This window comes from Schistocerca nitens, chromosome 4, assembly GCF_023898315.1.
Source record: "Schistocerca nitens isolate TAMUIC-IGC-003100 chromosome 4, iqSchNite1.1, whole genome shotgun sequence".
NCBI classification, from domain to species: Eukaryota; Metazoa; Arthropoda; class Insecta; order Orthoptera; family Acrididae; genus Schistocerca; species Schistocerca nitens.
The window spans coordinates 358,925,374-358,948,490 of record NC_064617.1 but is presented as its reverse complement, the minus strand read 5'-3'; the positions used below and the strand labels follow the sequence as shown (position 1 = coordinate 358,948,490).

Here is a 23,117-nt window from a genome sequence, read left to right as displayed (position 1 = left end):
ATACCAATATGGCTGAGACTGCATTAGGGTCAGTGGATCATTGTTGCAATATAATGAGATACATATCAGTATGGTGTAAGATGGTGTGCTCTCCTGACCTTCATTTCTTATATATTCCGACCTCACCATCGTATTCTGCGTATCAAGACGATTCATTTAAGCCAAGACTCGATAGGGTAGAGTCAATGTTACATATTTCCATTTAATCAATATGTAAATCTAATAAATAAATCGCAAGTGTGCACCAAGATTAAAAAGTCGAGGCTGGAATACACAAACATTCAAGACATGACGGCCACAGGAGTTTTTGTTCAGCAGGGGCAACAAGCTTGCTGGAAAGTCCGTAGGAGGGTGGGTTAGCATGCAGCTGCACCGGCCGACTGACCGCCCATGGACCAAAAAAGTGTTCACCTTAAAAGCAAAACCCGTTGTATAGTTTGGGAGAGCCCCAGCATACGCATTTTTTTTTACGGACCTAGTGCGCAGTTTCAGAGTTCTCACTAGTGGACAGTAAACGCCTAACGCAGATGCTATATATTTCCGAATTGGTTGGCTTAAACGGAGCGCCATTCTCCCGTTTGTAAGAGTAACGCTGATTGGTGGACTATTTCTGATGCAATGAGCCGGAGGAGTGAGAGAAAGACAGCGGATGATATACCCTTTACTTTTTGCGTGGAAGGAAGTCGTTCCGGTGACGCTCTTGTAGCGAGAACACGTAGCGGGAGTGAGTGCGCTCGTGCGTGTATGCAGAGAGCGAGGAACCATGTCTCTACTCAGTACTATACTGGGAGAGCACCTCTGACGCTAGCGAATCGGAGTGATACTCTGTATTGAGTTGCTTGCGATTAAGAGTTTGTTCACTGTGCTGGCCGTGACACTTAATGTGCAGTGTGGACACAGACAGAGTATTAGTTAGCGCCTGTGAGCGAACACTGAGTGGCAGTGTGGTGGACTGGTTATCTGTCATTGCGGCTGGTGTTACGCTGAGCGCGGGTCTGATGAAAATCGCACTCTCATACTTGCCGTGAGGTCTTTCAATGGCCAAATACATTCCTGCTATTTTAGGTCTGTGGCTGGTGGCTTCCCGGTGTGTTTCCTGCACCAACAATACGTCGCATTTATGCTTATGGCAAATGTGTGCTAATAAAACACTCTTATGACTAGAGAATCCCTCAATATTTATCGAGATAGTGTACCACGCCAATAGTTAGACTAAGTGCAGATGGGAGTCATTGACTTCATCAAGGCATAGTGAGAGTTCGATTGGCGAAGGTCAATCCAGATAGAAAGAGATAGTTTTGTTATTTTTCAGCGACGAACGACGCAAGTAACAGTCGTCGCAGCTCACGGTATTGTGCACTACACCGTAGGCATGCCCCATCTTTCCTCCATTAGAAATAACATACTTAATTCACGTCACTCCATTACATTTCTTGTGCGACAGCCTCGACCGTACTTAGAAAAATTCAATCGTATAATTATTCAAGTTGAGTAGGCACGGCTCTCAGCCATTCTGCTGAGTAAATAACATTCTTAAAGAAAAGGGATGAAAGAGCTTTCACACACTTTGTATATAAATGTCATTAACAGGATTCCTATTCCTATTCCAAAAAGAACCCAGAAATTTGAATATCAGTTTATAAATAAAAGTTTCATTTGAATCTTCTTAAATTTTGGAATAAATGATATTTTCCGTTCGTTTAATGTTTTTCTTACACTAACTAGTAAAACTCCAGTACCCAAGTATCCCACTAGTTACGTAAGAAAATAGAATATTTTTGTTTCTTTTTCTTGCAGCGGACGACTCCGGAAGATATTTATTGCTGAAAGTTTTTCAGGCATTTCTTTTTGGTACATTAGGAGCGTCTGTCTGACTTCTGTAGTAGTGTGGGGTGGAAATTGCTTCTTGCAGGAGCCAAAGGGTACTTGTCAGATCAGTCCATTGTGCAACTCGTCAACATAACACCCACACACTGAAATGGGACAGAATGTAATTTCAGACTCTCATCCAGCTGTGCCTATGTTGTATAACAGAAATCTCGCCAGGTTTTGTCAGAGGAGAAGATGCAGTTCACTAAGCAACCAGTTCAACTTCACATCAGATCCGTTTCTCAACCGCTACAAGGGTTGGGTCAGCAGTTGCAAAAGAAGTCCAAGGCGAAGAAGAGAAAGACGTTAAAGCCAAAGAAAACAGTGTATTTATGAAAGCAGAAACTGGAGATATGTAGAAGAAAAATCGATAATCATTATGAAGTAGTTGATGAAGAAGAAGAGAATGATTATGATATTAACGATGATGATGGTGATGATGTCGACAAAGACGAAGAAGGAGAATAAGAAGAGAATTATTATGATAAAAATGACGTTTACGATTGGAAGACTGTCTAAAACCGATCGCCAGCAGATATCGACTATACACACTGGAATGACTCAAACAAATTGTTAGAATGAGTAGTTAGCTTCAATAGCGATAGGCAATAATTAATATGCTAATGATATAATATCTACTTAGGAGAAACTGCGAGAAGCATTGATTATTGCTTGAAATTTACAATGGCTGCAAAAGTAGGGTCAAAGACTCAATTCCAGAACGGAATGTTGCATTTGAAAACATCTGTCAGTTGAAAGACATCCACACAAGGTGCATTTCGCGAATTCGAAAGTTTTGGAAATAGTTCGTGTAATTACTGTATGAAATTTGGCTTGTAGATCAGCAGAAATTGGATCTTGGGAACACGTGGTGAGGGATCGTATTCGACTTCAGAAGAGAACAGAACGTTTAGGCGGATTTGTAGTGCCAACACTACAAACTGGTTGTCACACATGGTAAAAATATGTGAAAATATTAAGTGTGACAACACTGAATGTAAAAAACATTGTATAATTTAAACTTTGAGTATCCCTTGTCGTAGCCAGAGCGTACATTTAACTTTTCTTTCGAATGTTTTACAATAATACTTATATATAGAATATTTCTCCTTCATTTTTTCTCCAGTTCACCCTTCTGTAATATATTATAAAACGAGAGATGACTTTTTTTTAACCTTGGAAAAACTGTTAGAGAGAATAATATTGCACATAGCGAAAATTTCAAGTGTGTGTATGTGCTTACGATATTTTTAGATAAATAATCCAACACTTCTGAACTTGCTGCCGAATTCAAGTAAAGAAGGAGAAGCTTTTAAAAATACAGTATTATAACTAGATGCTTAGAAGTATGGCGAGCTTTGCTAAAATATATTGTGCTGTCATTAGCTGACTGATGTTAATGAAAGCTAAAAAATTTCCCATTACTGTCATCTTGTATTTATAAAAGCTGTCATTGGCTGAAAATTTTTCTTACCAGCGTCATTTTGTATTCTTGTATTTCCCGCCCACCGCCATCTTGCGAACTTAAAACTTCCTGCCAATGTCATCTTGAAATTTTAAAATTTCGCACCAATGTGACGTCATTGAAAGCGTGCCGGGGTTTCTGAAGGCACGAAGACGACATGGATAAGGGACCGTGATTTGTGACGTCACAAAAGTAAACAAATTACATTTTTTTTTACTTGTACACAAAGTGGTCCAAGTTCCCCAGAGATATACTTCTCAAATGACGATTGACAATTTTACACCTTAAATTTATCGTGAAAGAAAGCGTGTACCTTAGAAAAGCAGGTCATAACTGACATTAAAAACGGTGCGTACCTATTAAATCAGTGACATTAATGTGACTGCTCCCAACCAACATTTCAATCGGAGATATTAATATACTGAGTGTAATCACAGCTTTAACTCTTTGTGTCTTAGGTACAACGATGGGGTACAAAGAAGGAGCCTCATAGAAGATTGTGAGCCTAAAGACTGAAGACAGGCACAATCGGGCGTACCCTGGAAACGGTAAAAAATTTCACCGGCTAATCCTTCTAACACCAAGACGCAACGGCCTTTATCAAGACCCCCTTATGACTATCTCGATAAATATTGAGGGATTCTCTAGTCATAAGAGTGTTTTATTAGCACACATTTGCCATAAGCATAAATGCGACGTATTGTTGGTGCAGGAAACACACCGGGAAGCCACCAGCCACAGACCTAAAATAGCAGGAATGTATTTGGCCATTGAAAGACCTCACGGCAAGTATGAGAGTGCGATTTTCATCAGACCCGCGCTCAGCGTAACACCAGCCGCAATGACAGAAGTAAATAACATTGAAGTCCTTACCATTCGCGCTCAGAAGTTCTCTGTGACGTCGGTGTACAAACCACCAGATGTGGACTTTATTTTCCATGAATCAAACAATTTTACATATGACCATAATAATTTTGTCATGGGCGATTTCAACTGCCATGGTGAAGCATGGGGATATAATGAGACTGATGAGAATGGTGTACAGCTTGAATCCTGGGCTGACACTAATGACCTACAGCTCATTCATGACCCAAAACAGCCAGCATCGTTCAACAGCAGAAGATGGAGAAGGGGATATAATCCTGACAACATCTTTGTGAGTAGGAAGTTGGCAGCACAATGCATGAAGCTTGTTGAAGAATCTATCCCAAGTACACAACACATACCCGTCATTTGTGTTGTGAATGCCATGGTTAAACCAGAGCAGGTGCCTTTCCGAAGACGGTTTAATTTCAAAAAGGCAGACTGGCAGAAATTTAAAGAGCAATTGGATGAAGAGATTGAGAAAATCCCTCCTCGACCAGATGAGTATGGTAGATTTATCGATATTGTGAAAAGGATCTCAAGGAAAAACATCCCAAGGGGTTGCCGTACCCAGTACATCCAGGGTCTGACCGCCAGCAGCAAGGTCTTACTTGACAGGTACAAAAAGCTTTTCACTCAGGACCCCTTCAGCGAAGATACGATGGAGGCTGGGGAGGAACTAATGCAGGCTATTGCTGAGGATAAGAGATCACGGTGGTGCAAACCAGTCAAGAATCTTGACATGAAACAAAACAGCAGACGTGCATGGAAATTACTGAAAAACTTAAGTGGAGATCTAACTGACCACCAGCAGAAGAACAACGGGGTAACAGCAAATCAGATTGCTAGCCAACTTCTGAAGAATGGGAAAACCAAAGGGAAAAGAGAAAGGGAAAGAGTTATACCCCAAGAACAAAAAGATTACGGACTCCTCAATGCTTCATTCACAGCAACCGAACTGGAAGACGCCATTCAGAGTATGAAGCTGAATAAGGCCGCTGGAACTGATGACCTTAGAACGGAGCAGATAAAACAGTTTGGGCCCAAAGTTCGAAACTGGTTACTACAAATGATGAACACCTGTATTAAAGAGCTGAACATTCCAAAACTATGGCGGCAGGCGAGAGTGGTGGCTTTACTAAAACCTGGCAAGGAGATAAAGGACCCCGAAAGTTACAGACCAGTGTCACTTCTATGCCATCTCTATAAGATACTGGAGCGGATGATTCTCAACCGGGTGGCAGAAACTATAGATGGAAAGCTCATAAAGGAACAAGCCGGTTTCAGACCGGGAAGATCTTGTTGTGGGCAAATACTTAATCTGACGCAACATATAGAAGATGGGTTTGAAAAAAAATTAATAACTGGAGCAGCTTTCATAGATCTTACTGCTCCATACGACACGGTAAACCACAGAAAGCTATTGCCCAAATTATATCACCTCACAGGGGACTGTAGGTTGACGATGGTTATTGGTAGTCTTCTGCAAAATCGAAGATTTTATGTCTCCCTAAATGGTAAGAACAGTAGATGGCGACTGCAGAAGAATGGCTTACCACAAGGAAGTGTACTTTCTCCCATCCTTTATAATGTGTACACTAATGACCAACCTATACCTCATGATGCAAGACTGTTCGTATATGCTGATGACACAGCTGTGGTGGTCCAGGGGTCCAATTTTGATTCAACATCTGGAAATCTCTCTAGAGCGCTTGAAGAACTGGCTCAATACTACGACGCCAATCACCTCAAGCCAAACCCTGACAAAAGCCAAGTATGTGCTTTCCATCTGCGCAATAGAGACGCTGGAGTTGAGCTCGACGTTACATGGCAAGGTAAGAAGCTAAAGCACTGTCCAACACCTAAATACCTTGGGATTGTACTTGACAGAACGCTTTCCTTCAAGCAGCATTGCCAAAACACCAAGCCTAAAGTCTGCTCCAGGAATAACATCATCCGCAGGCTGATAAACTATGAATGGGGTGCTCAACCATCAGTACTGAGAACATCAGCACTTGATCTGTGTGTTTCTGCAGCAGACTATGCAGCGCCAGTATGGGAAGCATCTGCACATGCTAAACAGGTTGATGTAAGTGTAAATGAGACAATGCGAATTGTTACAGGCTGTCTCAGACCCACACCAACGGGTAATTTGTACCTACTTGCTGGAATTGCCCCATCCAAGATCAGAAGGCATGTGGCAGCAGACGCTGAGAGAACAAAGAAAGAAACAGATTCTCGACACCCACTGAATGGGCACGTCACTCAGGCTCGGAGGCTTAAGTCTAGAAATAGCTTTATTGCAAGAACCAAAATCCTTGACGGTTCACAGGAAGATAATAGAGTCCGTAAATGGGAGAATGAACAAACCGCACTGCAGATAATACCAAAAGAGCAAATGGCACCTGGAAACAAACTTCCTTACACAGTGTGGAGAACACTAAATAGGCTGAGGGTTGGTGTACCCAGATGAAAAACTAATCTGTGCAAGTGGGGACTGCTGACTAACGATGACGACGTTCTTTGCGGATGCGGAGAGTTACAAGACGAGGCACATCTGCTCATGTGCCGACTACTGCCGGAGCCCTGCAGTTTTAGTGACCTGCTACATGCCAACGACAAAGCCGTAACGGTGGCTAACTATTGGAAAAATAAAATTTGATCTGGACACGGAAAAGTAAAGTAAGGTACAACGATTCTTGTTAATGAAATCAAAGATATTTAGTAAAACAGACGAAAATAAAACGCTGCTTTGCCTAATTTAAGAAAACGGAAAGGAAGAATCTTTAAGGCACTAGAGAAACAGAAACCGTGGTCCTTTTTGACGTAGCAAGCATCATAATAAGTCTAATGCAGACGCAATTATAGACGGACCAACAATGAAACATTCAGCATACAGAAGAAATACTGACTGATGACGGCAGACCTAGAAAATGCGCAGTTTAGTATCTCACTTTTATCTCCCCTCCCCCTAACCGACGAATTTGTAATAAACAGATTTTGCAAAATCCCGCCCTAGCATTCAATCTCTCACGGCATACGTGAGAAAAAGAATATGGCCTAACAGTCGATCATTTGTCAACAACTTGTGCTTGTGTGTCCGTCAGCAAAACACTGCTGAAAAACAATGTTTCTTAGGTCAGGAAACAGACCAGAAAACTTAAGTCTGTTAAATAAAAACATAATCATTTTTAATCGTATAGTGTCTCCAAAATATTACGAAGTGTCCTGCCAACAAATAGGTGATCGCCGAGCGAATGGTTACACCAAGACAGGTCAACGCAGGACTGTTTAGGAGCGTTTACACGCACAAACATTTTTTGGATAGTGGTAGTAATCTGAGGCCGATAGGTGCATTAATGCATAATATTCTCTCTTAAGACTCCTTGTTCTCATTATTCAAGAACGACAGCTTGCGCTGTATTTGAAAATGACTGCTTATTTACATATATTTGGGGCTGGTTTGTTAACGTTATTAAGTGAGTTGGATAGGTTGGGCACGTCATTGTACGAGATATGCGAGAAAAATAATGAGACTAATTTTACATCTACCAAAGATTTTATTTTTTTTCAAAGAACAGTATTGTCCATTCAAAGTAGTTCGCTTCGGCACCTACAGTGTACGGCGCTTCAATTTGAATTTCCCACGACATCGTAGCTCCGCCGGAGGTCGCGATTGCCGTTCTTGAAAGTCATAGGCATCTAGTAAACAGTCAGAACCTCAAAATGGCCGAGATGTTACGGACGAGTGAGGAGTACAACCGAAGAGCTGCGATTATCGAAAGTCTTCGAGCTGGGCGTTCGCCACTGCAATAGTCCGATTCTTAAGGTACCCGAGATAAAAAGTTTACGATATTGTGGCCAAGTATAACGCTTCGGAGAAGTCTGGGGTGATATCATGCCCCCAATTTTTTTGAAAAGGGACGAACTGTCCCAAAGAAGTTTATCTGCAAGTTTTGACGACTGTCGTGAAACCATGGATGGTAACTGGGGGAGACACTGTATCTTTCAACGGTGCACCGGCTCATATGAGCCATTTAGCCCAAAACGGGCTCTCTGATAACGTTGACATTTGAACCCCCTCTACTACTATGTTTGGAGCGTAGTCGAAAGTTACCAATAAAACGATTCACCCTAATGTCGCATCTCTACACACCGCTGTCGAAACAGCATTCACGAATTCGAACAGTGCTATTTTAGAGAGTGCGTGCGATCGCTTCAGAGCAAGATTGGAGGCGATCATTGCGGCTGGAGGGGGTTACATCGAGTAATGTTATTCTTGAAAGATACCACTACTTATATGTAAAAGGATTATCAGTTTCATTTTTATTGTTTAAATAAATTTGCTTTTAAAGAAAAGATTCATTTGTCCGGATTTAAGGGCCGCACCATGTATACACCGGCAGAGTCGTTGTTTGCAGTCTTGGTAGCAGCGCTGAAAATTTACGAATAGCAGGACCTTTAACATATCATCAGATTATTCTGAATGTTCTCCAGAAAACCAAAATGATGTTCTTATAAGATGTTTTTAGATTTCGTGAAGAGAAAAAGTTCAGGTGAATAGGGGGGGGGGGGGAGGGCTGTGGAACAACAGGAATGCCGTTTGGGGTAAAAAATTCTGTGACGGAAATAAAATATAAAATGAAATGTCGTGTGACTAGGGCCTCCCGTTGCGGAGGCCGGTAGCCTGGTGCAAGTCTTTTGAGTTGACGCCATTATAACACCCAGTCCCTGCGTGGAGAAAATCTCCGACCCAGCCAGGAATCGAGCCCGGGCCACTTGGCATGGCAGTCCATCGCGCTGACGACTTTTTTTAAATTTTTAAAATTTTTTTAATCTCATATTTTTCGCTTTCATTCGTTGCTTCTGCTCGGGGCGGCCGTCGTAAGACATCCATTTAAATTCGCCGTTGATCGGTTAATCAGTTTTCTTATTACAGAGGGCAGCTAACCCTCTGACAGAACACGCTCAGCTACCGTGCCGGCGACCACTCGGCTGTCGGGGCTGACGTAATGGAAATGGCCGTATGACAAGGGGCGTTGCCATGACGCAGCATCCACTTGTCTGTAGCGTCCGGTCTTACGCGATCCACCCTTGCCCTGGGCCTTTAAAGGACATCTTTGTAAAACACTTGGTTGACATTATGTTCTGGAGGAACAAATTCTTTGTCCACGACACCCCCACTGTTCAAAAAGTTTTTATTTGCTCACTTGAGCTTCTTTCGGTAGAAGAGATGTCTCAGTATGCCACTGTTCATTTTGCCACTTTGCTCAGGGTTGTATTCAAAAATACAGGATCCATTGCCTGTGGTCACACGAGTGAATTATTTGTGGCCTTTGACAATCCTCTCAAGAAGATCAACGCACACGTTTCTTCGATGGTAATTCTTCTCGGTTGTGAGGTTTTTCGGCACTATTTTGGCAAATACCTTTCGCATACGCAGAACTTTGGTCAAAATTTGATGTACGGTGAAAGCGTTTAAGAGGTCACCCATCATCCTTATTGTTAAATGCCAGCCTGATTTCACAAGAGCACGCATAAGTTCGACGTATCCGCTAGTTTTTGAAGTTAAAGATCTCCCAGAGCGAGGTGCATCTTCAACGTATTCTCGGTCTTCCAAAAATAATTTTTGCCAGCGAAGGAATATTTCCCATATTCAGCTATTCAAATGTTACACTTGCGGATTTCTCATGTTTGACATAAAAGATGATAGCATAACGTTGCTCTGAATTAAGCTGTTCCATTTTCGTAATACGTAACAAAAACACGACTTCACGTATGGCGCTCTCAAACACCACGTGATGGCTAAAGAAAACTGAAACTGGAACTGAGCATCTGGAAGGGATGAACACATCGGTCTACCAAAGTAGAACAACACGGCGTTAGCAGATCGCTCGCAGTCTCATTACTTTTTTCACACACGTCGTATTTCGGGTGAGTGAGTGCATTTCTGCGTACATATATAATTATTATGCAATAGCATTGCAAGTATACCTTACTGAGAATTATACTGAATGCCAGAGAAAGATGTTTATTTATTTTTTGTTCCTGGTTTTTGCGTGTTTGAGTAAAGATACGGAGCGCATTTGTGGTGCACAGTGAATTTCGTTTTATTCGTTTCACCTCAGAACTCCACACATCGACTGTATTACTCTTGACTGACACACTGAAATTCATTCACTTTAACCTAGCGAGATTATATCACCACTTAATTACACTGTCATTTAAACCACTTAATTTAGGCTGATCATCCCATTCTGTAATAAACAGCTACTAATTTTTGAGGTGCTGTCCCTCTACAGTGACATCATGTCACTACGCAAGGCAAGATGCAGAGGAGCGACCTATGCGTGTTGTTGTAAGCAGCAGGGTACTTACGTGCTCGAATGACCAGAGTCGCCGCTGAGCTCAGCAGAAAGACCAGCCTGTTGTCGGGCACGCAGCAGGCTCCCAGCACAGCCACGCTGAAGCGGCCCACCAGGTCGGCGATCCCCATCACGGATATGCAAAGCGCGGAGTCCTCGCGGGAAAACTCGTTGTGGAACAGGTAGAGCGGCAGCAGCGTGCAGAAAACCATGTCAACGAACATGGAGAGCGCCGTGCCCACCAGGATGTTGGTGCAGCGCAGGTCTTGCAGCAGTCTCAGGTCGAACAGGTCCACCACGGTCAACCACCAGCTGCGGATACGAGAGACAATTTACTTAGCTAAATACTGCGAGTTTTTCTACGCCTCGTTTGAACGCGGCTCGTTCACAGATTCCCCTGCTCCTCATGCTCGGATAGCGCGCCATGATGGTGGGGGAAGTGTGCAGGTAGGCTGAGCGCTGTGGCTCTCGTGCCAGGGCACGTCTCAGAAGACGAATTCTTGGCCGCCCCTGAGCTAAACCATTGCTTAAGGCATATCTTAGAAATACAAGGTGTAACAAAGAGGTACAGCCAAACTTGCAGGAAAACTTACTCACACACAGACGAATAAAATGTGTTGTATGGACATAAGTCTGGAAACGCTAATCATGGGAAAGACACAGAAAAAAACGAAACAGTGTTACAGGAAACGTTTTCTTGCATGAAATGTTCAAAATACCCTGTTGGTTATTTTTGGTTAGAATATACAGTAAGACGTAATACTAGAATTGGACAAAAAGTAGAGACAGCACTGCCATAACATGAAGGATGTGCGTCCAGTGGCATGTGCATTGGCTCTAGCTGATAGCAGAAGGTCTGTTGAAGTAGTCCAGTGAGTGGCGACGGCTGTGTTTGAATCAGTTGCAGTGTGTACTGTCTGAAAGTGCGGCAGGCCCGTTCAAGAGCCCTAGGAGTAAGTTTAGCAAACACGAAAAACGTGCATGGATCAAGATTGAAGTGGCACGTAGTAGAGTGCACAACAATGTTTTCAGGGACTAGGTGAGGTGTGGTGATGCAGCATTGCCATATCATATGGTGGCGAGATGGCCGAAATTGTTTCGGGGTGGCAGGGATGTCATTCAGGATTAGCCCAATTAATGGAAATTTCATGGTTCTCCTCTCCCACAGAACATGTGCCATGAACCAGCTGGTACCAAAGTGATGGTTATTGTGGCTCACAATATCCACAGGCTAATCCAGCATCACCTTGTACCGCAGGGGCAGACCGTCACTGCAACCTACTACTGCAGTTCCTTGTGAAATCTACTTGATCCTGCACTGAGAAGAAAGTGGCGGCATCTTCTGGCACTGCATCCAATCATCCTTCATCGCAACGCATGGTGCAACAAGGTGAACCCATACACGAGCTACTACGTATGTGAGGGTAGTAGATACTGGAACATCCACAGTATTCACTCGATATGAGTTCGTGCGATTATGAACTGTTTGCCAAAATGAAGCAACCTGTTCGTGGTATACGCTGCAAAACAAGAACTTCGTGGTATACGCTACAAAACAAGAAAAGACATCATCCGTGCCGTAGAGCGGTCCCCTTGAGAGGCATCGACAGAGAGGGCCGCGCTGATAGTGTACGACGCTATCCACCTGTTTGGGGGAAGGTGATCGAGATGCAGGGCGATTATATTGAGGGCATAGAATTCGGTGAACATCTGTCAGTAAAGTCTGGTATGAATTATAATAATGTTGCCACTACTTTTTATCCACCGCATTTACTTAGATTCGGCGCTAGTGTTCGTTGTTCCACTGGAACGAAGGTAATGTTGACATGTGACTCTCTTCATTATTGTGATGACATGCGACTAACCTCTACTAGCATCAAGCACGTTATACCAACTGTTTAATGTTCATCATGGACTGTGGTAGGTTCCGTGAGACATGGATAGCAAGAGGGGGAACAATTCCTTGGCCTCCAAGCTCTCCGGACCTAAACCCACTGGACTCTCATTTGTGAGGGCATTTGAAAGTCTTGTGTGCGGAAACCCAGTAATGTACAGAGTCTTAGTGCGTGTACTGTGGAAGGCTGTGAAACAGTGAGCAGTTCTGCATGGATACTCAGCGCATAAGGTATTTAATGCGACGGCGGATTGATGCGTGTATCATTGCTGACAGAGGGCATTTTTAACACTGCAGTTAGGAAAGTGTTTCATACCATGCTGATGCGTTATTTTTCTGTTCGTTTCCCACGATTAATGTTTTGAAGAGTTGTAGAAACTGAGCTCTAACATGGAAATAAAGCATTTATGGACCCATCCACATACAACATTTTTTCTTGCTCTATGGGTGAGGAATGTTTCCTGAAAGATTGGCCATACGTTTTTGTTACACACTGTATTTGACTTATCACGTTTATTTGTCCCACTAAAGGATGCAAGAATTCATAGTACACGTGAATCTGCAAATACTGTACTACAGCTACAAAGCTGGAGAGATGCTGACATTAGAAAGGAAACCAGAACGAAATAACGTTTCTGTAATATTTGTCTTTCAGACTTTAGTACTCTGGGTATGACGGTACTTAGCAGGCAGCAGTACTCATAAATACTGACTGCCAGCTTCGCACTGAGTTGGACTATGACATATGCGTTGGTATATTGTGGTACAGAGGACATCACTGCTTAACAGTACTATTAGTAATTTAATGCTACTAGCAATTACTTGATTTTTCATGAGCTCATACGTGTGAGTGCTTTACTTTCAGAACATGTACTTATAAAATCAAGGCATTTCAAAACCAAATTATGCAACTGGACAGTCTTTGTGTAAATCGTTTGGCCCTATCCTTTTATATATGCATGTTACCCTCTCCGTAATTCTTATGGTTTGAGGCTTAATTGTATATTAGCATTGTTCGTACGAATCAAATTCCTTGACTTACAAGTACACCGGACGGAAAGGATAGTCATCCCCTCGGAGGCACCATTTTAATACTGTGTAACACAGCCTCAATTTTGGTAATGGACTCAATTCGGTGACGAAGAGTGTTCACAAGTTTCTTCGGCAATTGTCATATAGGATTCTGTTACGACCACTCTACATACACCATGTTACATGGCTACGCCTGGTACACCACTTCTTACCAGGTGAAGCCATTAATTTGCGATTTGTTTATTGATCTATCAAATGGTGTATCGGCAAGTGCCGGCACGAAGACGAAGATCATAAGAGCAAAGAAGGTGGTGAGAAGACGTCAGCCAATAGCCCGCTGACAAGGACCGCACCACGACAGGGTCGTCCTCTAGCCGAAGAGAATATAAACACCGCTCCTGCCAGCCTCGGCCGGAGAGTATTAGGACAGTACTAGCTCGATCCTAGAAGAGAGCACTACGATAGCCGTTATTAGTGATCCACAAACTGTGTGACAAACTCGCATGAACGATGTATACGACAAAGGACTTTGATTGTTTGCATGTCGCCCATCGTTTGCGACACCACTGTAAATTCAAAGTTAAGTAGTCTATTGTCTATCCTGTTTATTGTATAAAAGCTACAAATGTGATTTGCTTGAATTTTTGTATAGCATTCCGAGAACGCAACATCCATTAGGCACCCTATACGAGACGAATGGGCAGGACCCAACAGTGGGAATGCTGTTGTTCGCCACGCTTCACTTGCTGTTCCAAAGAGGTACAGACGCTGTGTATCTGATTAAGATCGAGTGAAGGTGTGAGTCTCAGTGTTCGCCAAATCAGGAATCTATGCGTGCAGCCATGTGAACAAGGGATGGCAGTGTATGCCGTATAATCATTATAAAGATTTGGAAGAAAGGGCAACGTTTGGTCACCGAATTTTATAACAAATATCCTACGGAGTGTCTGATACGTCACTCCCTAGTTTTAAATAGTTCTTTATTTATGAACAAATTTTCTTAGACCTACTTTTGTTAGAAACAGCACTCAATGAGGTTGTGTTTAACATCATTTCTTCTTTAGTTTCAATTACAAAAGGACGCCTCTGACTGTGGACGAACGGGCCAAAACAGCAGCTGTTTGTGACGTCTGGGGCACAGTGGTGCGAGTACAAATGTCGTTGAGGGCTGAACGAGTGATCCATGCAACGCTGGATGCAAAAACAGTTAAAAATTGCCATTTCAAATTACTAACAACAGGGAGTGTCGCCGGTGCAACAAGATCGGGGAGACCCTCGACTTCGAGGACACCAGAAAATGTTGACAGAGTTCGTGAAATGTTCATGAGGCACCCTAAGAAATCACTGCGTCAAGGATCTCGTGAAAGTGGTCTTTCTTGCTAACCAGTACAATGATGTAAAAGACCTCACTTTTACGCCACTGAGCCACGTTACATGCAACAGTTGTTTCCTGATGACTGTGACAGAAGAACTGAGTTTGGATAAATTTTCTTGAGTTAAAATGATGACTGGCCCACGCTTTTTGAGAACATTCTGTGGACTGATGAGGCAGTTTTCCACATTATAGGATCTGTAAACTGGCGTAACTGCCATTACTGGGTAGCCGAAAAGAAGCACAGGGGCATCCGAAGGTGATAGTGTAGTGTGGCATCACGTTATCCGAAGTTGTTGGTCCTTTATTTCTGCGGAACACAATGAAGGTGAAAGATACCTGTAAATGCTGCAAAATCGTGTATGGCCAGTAATTTCACAGTGGAACAATTTACAGCATCATTCATGCAGGATGGAGCACCTGCACATCTTGCAAACGATGTCCGCGAAAGACTGCATGATCATTTTCCAGGTAGTTGGTTTGGCAGACGTAGTACACATGAATGGCCTGACCGCAGCCCTGGTTTAAGGCCTTGCGATTTTTATCTGACGTGTTAGCCATATTGCTAGTAGTAGCTCTTTTATTCCCGAGGAATAATCCATGTAGATCACTTGTAACAAGGCAAAACCGTAACTAGACGCTATTATGCTTCATTATCGGATCGTTTGAAACTTGCGTTGGCTGAAAAAAGATCGAGGTTGGCACTCGAAGAAGTACTATGTCACCATGATAATGCACTATCCCACACGTCAGCGGAACGATGGTGAAAGTGCATTAATTGGGCTTTGAAGGTTCCTCATTCACGCTATTCACCAGGCTCAGCCCCATGTGACTTCTTGCTGTTGCCTACCTTGAAACTTTGGCTTACTGGGACGAAGAGTTTGTTAGAGGATAGCTGGACCAAGTGTATATCTCTCAAAGCAGACTTACGTCGAGAAGTGAGGTGGCCGGCCGTTGTGGCCGAGCGGTTCTAGGTGCTTCAGTCCGGAGCCACGCTGCTGCTGCGGCCGCAATTTCGAATCCTGCCTCGGGCAGGTCCTTAGGTTAGTTAGGTTTAAGTAGTTCTAAATCTAGGGGACTGATGACCTCAGATGTTCAGTCCTATAGTGCTCAGAGCCATTTGAACCGTTTTTGAAGAAGTGAGGTGTGTTGTTTACGAAACAATATTTGTTCGGCTTTCTTACCAGACTTATCAAAGAACCCTGGTATTTTTTCCTTAGAGCTTACTATACCATAACCTATATAAATGACACTAGTGCTAGTTAGTAGCGATGCGAAAAGGGCCATGATCACAATAGTTAACCTTTAATCCAGACTGTCGTTTTATATACAGTAACAAGGCCCGTGGCTACGAATACAGGATCGTAACCTTTTGGACGAATTCTGCGACTTGTTGCCCACAGAATCCGGGAAGGCTGCGCTGACCACGCTGGTGACGGAGACCCGTGGTCGCAGGCTGCCGCCGCCACGCCGAGTTGTCTTGCTGTCGCTCTTGACCTTATCTTCCTCCTGCAAGTACAAGCTATCAGTTTGTGCCTAAGCCTATGCACTCTTCTACATCTCTTACACATGCGTCACTTTTATTCCAAGCAGTAGCTCGGAGACTTAAAATCTAATGTACAAAACTTGTTGGAATTCTTCTTTCTTTTTTCTCCTTAATTTACTTACCTCGATCGAAGGGAGAGAAGATAACGATTTAACGCGCCGCCGAACACAAGGAGAAGTTATTCAATCTGTATATTGAGCAAGCAGTGAAGGAAACAAAAGAAAAATTCGGAGTAGGTATTAAAATCCATGGAGAAGTAATAAAAACTTTGAGGTTTGCTGATGACATTGTAATTCTGTCAGAGACAGCAAAGAACTTGGAAGAGCAGTTGAACGGAATGGATAGTGTCTTGAAAGGAGGATATAAGATGAACATCAACAAAAGCAAAACGAGGATAATGGAATGTAGTGGAATTAAGTCGGGTGATGCTGAGGGAATTAGATTAGGAAATGAGACACTTAAAGTAGTAAAGGAGTTTTGCTATTTGGGGAGCAAAATTACTGATGATGGTCGAAGTAGAGAGGATATAAAATGTAGACTGGCAATAGAAAGGAAAGCGTTTCTGAAGAAGAGAAATTTGTTAACATCGAATATAGATTTAAGTGTCAGGAAGTCATTTCTGAAAGTATTTGTATGGAGTGTAGCCATGTATGGCAGTGAAACATGGATGATAAATAGTTTGGACAAGAAGAGAATAGAAGCTTTCGAAATGTGGTGCTACAGAAGAATGCTGAAGATTAGATGGGTAGATCACATAACTAATGAGGAGGTATTGAATAGAACTGGGGAGAAGAGGAGTTTGTGGCACAACTTGACTAGAAGAAGGGATCGGTTGGTAGGACATGTTCTGAGGCATCAAGGGATCACCAATTTAGTACTGGAGGGCAGCATGGAGGGTAAAAATCGGAGACCAAGAGATGAGTACACTAAGCAGATTCAGAAGGATGTAGGCTGCAGTAGGTACTGGGAGATGAAGAAGCTTACACAGGATAGAGTAGCATGGAGAGCTGCATCAAACCAGTCTCAGGACTGAAGACCACAACAACAACAATGGAAGGAGATTGGCCCTCAAAAGTATATTTTCCTCATTCGTTTATTGGATTGGATTGGATTGTTTGCGGGAAGTGATCAAACAGCAAGGTCATCGGTCTCATCGGATTAGGGAAGGACGGGGAAGGAAATTGGCCGTGCCCTTTCAAAGGAAATGCAATCCCGGCATTTGCCTGGAGTGATTTAGGGAAATCACGGAAAACCCAAATCAGGATGGCCGGACACGGGATTGAACCGTCGTCATCCCGAATGCAAGTCCACTGTGCTAACCACTGCGCCATCTCGCTGGGTTCTTCATTCGTCATAGGTTAACCAGGGTAAAATTAAAACTGAATGACGGATGGGAATTTTAGCCCAACTGCTTAAGTTTGCGAACGCAGCGTCGCAACCACTAAACAGCATTTCTCGGTCTCTTACACCTGAAAACTATCTTTATGAGTTATGGAAAAGGTTTGAAGACACGCAAAGACATCAGCTGGAGTACATCATGGTGAGACAGAGATTCCAAAATCAGATGTTGGAATATAAGGCGTATCTATGACAAATAAGCAATTTAAGTACGACGAAGAGTAGAATGAAGTTAAAGAGAATATTCACGTGGATCAGTGTGTATAAAAAGTGGGATCGTGAAATACTGAGAAGTTAGAGAATATTCACGTATATTAATGTGTACAAAAAGTGGGATTGTGAAATACTGAGAACTGCAGAACAGCGTTTCAAGTTATCTGAGACCATGAATAGTGTGATAACGAATACCACAGTGGGAAATTAATCATAAGAAAAATGGACACCCCTAAAAACGCAAATCACAGGAAGTGGACACATGAATTTAGATATAAGAAAGGTAACTGAGAGGGAATATTGTGTAGCGGAAGGAATATCTCAACTGATCTACAAAAGGAGGATATACAAAAATGTTCAAGAAGACGAAGGAGTACAGGAATATAAGTTGTGGTGTCACCGCCAGACACCACACTTGCTAGGTGGTAGCCTTTAAATCGGCCGCGGTCCGTTAGTATACGTCGGACCCGCGTGTCGCCACTATCAGTGATTGCAGACCGAGCGCCGCCACACGGCAGGTCTAGAGAGACTCCCTAGCATTCGCCCCAGTTGTACAACCGACTTTGCTAGCGATGGTTCACTGACAAAATACGCTCTCATTTGCCGAGACGATAGTTTAGCATAGCCTTCAGCTACGTCATTTGCTACGACCTAGCAAGGCGCCATTATCAGTTACTATTGATATTATGAATCATGTACCGTCAAGACCGACGTTCACCATTAATGGATTAAAGTTAAGTATTCCACCAGCTACGTCCGTTTTTTCTGAATTCTAATTTCCTTGTCCTGTTCCAGACCTCACGCCAGCCTGCGTGAGCTAAAACGCGTGCCTTTCCGCCTCCTCTAGTAACACGGTGTTGGCTCTCCTGCCAACCAAAACATAAGTCACATGTTAAGGCAGAGGTTGTAAATACAGCTCCAGTTGTAAGGATCTTTTTATTTAAAACACGACCGGTTTCGGGCTCTTACGTGCCCATCATTACCGCGTCCTGTATTCGTCCACTGGGGCGCTCGGGTTTGCAGCACAAAGTTATAACACCTGGAATGGGCACGTTAGAGTCCGAAACAGGTCGTGTCTTACATAAAAAGAACCTTACAACTGAAGCGGTATTTTCAACATGTGCTATAACGTTCAGTTGCTGATGTTGCTCAGGCAGGATTGTTTGCAGATTGGAAGGAACTAAAAAGAACATACAGGAAAACTAAAGCAATGTCAAAGCACTGAAAATTAAATGGTCGTCGGAAGGACAAATTCAGCATGTAAAAAAGTTGAAATAATTTTCGGTTAAATTAAAAGCGAGGACGTCCACATTAAGAGTGCAAGAGATATTCCACTCTTTAACGTAGGTGAGGGAGCCGATGGGTGGGAATCGTACAGTGAGTGTCCCTACGAAGAAGCAGACTGTGTGCTGATGTGATAGAAGAAAAAATAGGTGTCGATTTGAAAGACGCAGTAATTGTAGTGTTAGAATCAGAGATTGAAACAGCTTTGCAAGACTTGCGGTCAAACAAAGCTACAGAATTTCTGAAATCAGTATTTCAAAGACTTTCTTTGTCTTACAGTTCTTAAATAAATTGCATTACACATGTACTTCTTAAATTTTTGAACTGGTGTTTTTCAAATGATATGTCTTCCAAATGCAATTTTTTAGAAGCTATTTCCCCGACCAAAACGATTGTGTTCTGCACGGAAGGTGGCATTCCGGTCACCCGATAACCACACCAACCGTGACATCAGGCACTTGTTAAGCGGGCTACTGTTTGCAGGGTAGTTCTATACCCACAATCGCTATGTACGCAGTCACAGACGGTGCAATGTGGCACAGAGAAGACGTCCACAGACTCTCCGCTGTGGAGGGCAATAGGAAGAATGGAAGCCGGAGAGTCCAAACTGATATGGCCCGATGGCTTAATGTGAATCGTTCTGTTGTTTCTCGGATGAGGCGGCAATTTACAGAGACCGAAACTATAGCCCGGAGACGTAGACAGGGCCGACCATGTACGACATCAGAAAGACTGTGACGTTATTTGGTTGTAAGGGCACGACGGTACCGCCGTAGTACTGTACTGCAACTGACATCTGACCTCGCAGCATCCCCTGGACGTGTTGTATCGAGCCAAACGGTACACAGAAGGCTTCAGCAGAGTGGCCTTTATTGTTGCAGACCTGCTGTCTGTTTACCTCTGGCGTGTCTTCGCAGAAGGGAACGTCTAGAGTGGATTGGTTCAAATGGCTCTGAGCACTATGGGACTCAACTGCTGTGGCCGTAAGTCCCCTAGAACTTAGAACTACTTAAACCTAACTAACCTAAGGACATCACACACTTCCATGCCCGAGGCAGGATTCGAACCTGCGACCGTAGCGGTCGTGCGGTGCCAGACTGTAGCGCCTTTAACCGCTCGGCCACTCCGGCCGGCTCTAGAGTGGAGCTGTTAACATGCCAGCTGGAGGGTTGAATGGTGGGCCAATGTTCTCTCCACAGATGAGTCCCATTTGGCCTGGAGAGTGATTCTCGATGGATTCGCATCTGGAGGGCAGAACAGGATTTCGGGACCCAGACGTAGTGGAAAAAGACCGATGTCGAGGAGGACCCCTAATAGTGTGGGCACGGATTATGTTGATCATTCGAACATCTACATGAAATTGTATGGGTGAATCAGCAAGATTGAACTACTGTGAGGTACCTTGAGGAGATCTTGGGATCTCATCCGCTGTTGTTGCGAGGTGCTGTTGAGGCGTAGCGCCGTATAACGATCCTGCCTTGGAGGCGATTAAGTGGGAGATGTGTCTCAGAGTTGGGTAGTGACAAATGGTGACGAGAGACTGGACGCGCACGTAGTTTATGTATCAGCCGATAGAGAACAATATTGCATAGGGGGACTGTGATTTTAGTTTCGATTGTGCCCACTAGAATGCACTGAAGTAACAGAATATTTTTCATAAACTGTTCTAGTATTTTCGTAAAGTGTTATTATGTCTTTTTGTGTATGTAGAATGTTATAAATGAGTTTTAGCAGTATGAATGATGCGTGAGTGTGGTTTAAGGTTAATATTAAGATAATTGTTCAACGAGTTATGTAGTAGGATTTAGTGTGGGAACATTTAGAAGAAGTATGGATATAGACAAAGGGGATTTTTGTAGAACAGATTTGTAAAGTAAGTTTATGGTATAGGGAAAGTTAATTCAGGTATAAATAACAATAGTAAATAACTTTATGCATAAGCAAAACTTCAGCATATTAGATAATTACGTCGGTAAAAAGTGCAACCATTAGGTTTACTATTTTGCGATTGGTTATTGATGAAAAGCGCGAATTGACGCTGGAGAGTGTTGTTTTAGTATTGGCTGTTGAGTAAACTGACCAATGGTAAAGCAGTATTCTTCGCGCGCCTTTCTCTGCTGATAGTGAAGACTTTGAGTATTCTAAAGAAGTATGGGAGCCTAGCCATGAAACAGTACGGACGTGTGTAGTAGTAGTTCCGATGGAAATGACAAGTTGCCGGATCTAACAGTGTTTCATACATCAAAAGTGTTGTAAAGTGACGGCATAATTATTCCGATGGCTGTGTAGAAGTTTCGGAAATTGTAAGTGAATTTTGTGACGAGTAAAGACATAAATTCCGCGTGCCGTATTGGGCAGGTCGGTGGCTAAAAACTGTGACTGTATTTGGTACCGACAGACTTAATATTTGGCGAGCATTATCAATAAAAAACAATCAGTATTTTTGTAGCTATTACGTTTTCGGGAAATGAAACACCATAAACTTGCTAACGTGAGTGAAAGGGATTGTGAGTGACTGTTAAGACTAGCACGGGCTTGGCAGTGATACTTGTTCACCCAAGTTTCAGAATATGTTAATTGAGGACAAAATTTCTAACCTTTCATTTGTGTGAAAACTTTCTCCCGAAACGTAGATTAGTGACTTCAATTGCAGCCTGGTTCACGTCGAAGTACAGTAGGTTTCACTCGGCTTCCCTACTGATGATCTGCTGAGACAATGTTCACAGGTAGGTGTTGGTCCGTCGTAAAGGGACGGAAAGAACCGCGCCGCCGCACTGTGTTCTCGAATTTCGTATTGATGAACGATAATGCACGACCTCATAGAGCACGGGTAGTTAGAGTTTTTTTCGAAACGAAAGATATTGTATGTATGGCGTGGCCTGCTCGCTCTCCCAATTTGAAACCCATAGAGCACGTCTGGGATGCATAAGGGAGACTGGTTGCATCACGTCAGCATCAACAAACCACTTTCTACGATTTGCGAGCAGCACTGCAGGTAGAGTGGGTGTTATTGACTCAACATGAGATTGATGACAACATTCACAGCGTGTCGCGTCATTGTCAGGCCTTTACTGGTGCCAGAGGTGCTCACACCCCGTACTGAGCACATTAACCAGTTGTCAGAATACGTGTGCAAATCCGTCAAGTTGTAAGAAAACGAAACACATTTTTGTGTACCGTTATGCATGTTGCAGTTGATTACGTTCTGAATTTTTTACATTGTTTCAACTTTACTATCACCTGTTTATACTGTTTCGTGGCAAAATAAACACAACCTTGCAAAAATTCCGTTTGTTGCTTTAACTTTGGACATCAGTGTATCCAGTAGCTATTGATGTTAAAGACAGACTGTGATAATTGAGGCAAAGTTTACGGAAACTGAAGATACCTTAACAGAACTCGTCGAACTAGTAATGACGTTCGACAACATTAAACGTTCAAGGTATTAGACATTCTGAGGAAAATGTATACAAGCTACAACGACAGATAATATTCAATATGTGTAAGTGGCAGTCAGATGAAAACGAGACAGATGGAATAAAGTAGAGAAACTGTTTACTATTTCAAAAATAATCGCCAAAACTTTTAATACATTTACTCCAGTGTCAGAAAAGACGGCCAATCCCATCATGGAAAACTGTTAACGCTTGCCTATGGAAGCATGATTGTACCCAGACGTGCACCTCTTCGTCAGAATAAATCGATGGCCACGAATGTCTCCCTTCAGGGCTCCGAAAATGTGGAAATCACATGCGGAGAGATAGGGACTGTATGGAGGACGTGTAAGGGCTTCCCAGCCAAACGTCTACTGCGTA

At 43.0% G+C, this 23,117-nt stretch overlaps 1 protein-coding gene across 1 annotated transcript in view; it reads right to left on the bottom strand.

Annotated features, from left to right (window-relative positions):
• The window catches only part of LOC126252892 (monocarboxylate transporter 14-like), a 92,171-nt gene that overhangs the window by 4,860 nt on the left and 64,194 nt on the right, over positions 1–23,117 (bottom strand). Inside the window, exons 5-6 of the mRNA XM_049953862.1 lie at positions 16,231–16,370; positions 10,577–10,875 (exon numbers count right to left, since the gene is read on the bottom strand). Coding sequence (XP_049809819.1) covers positions 10,577–10,875; positions 16,231–16,370 — 439 coding nt within the window. The remainder of the gene's footprint in view (positions 1–10,576; positions 10,876–16,230; positions 16,371–23,117) is intronic.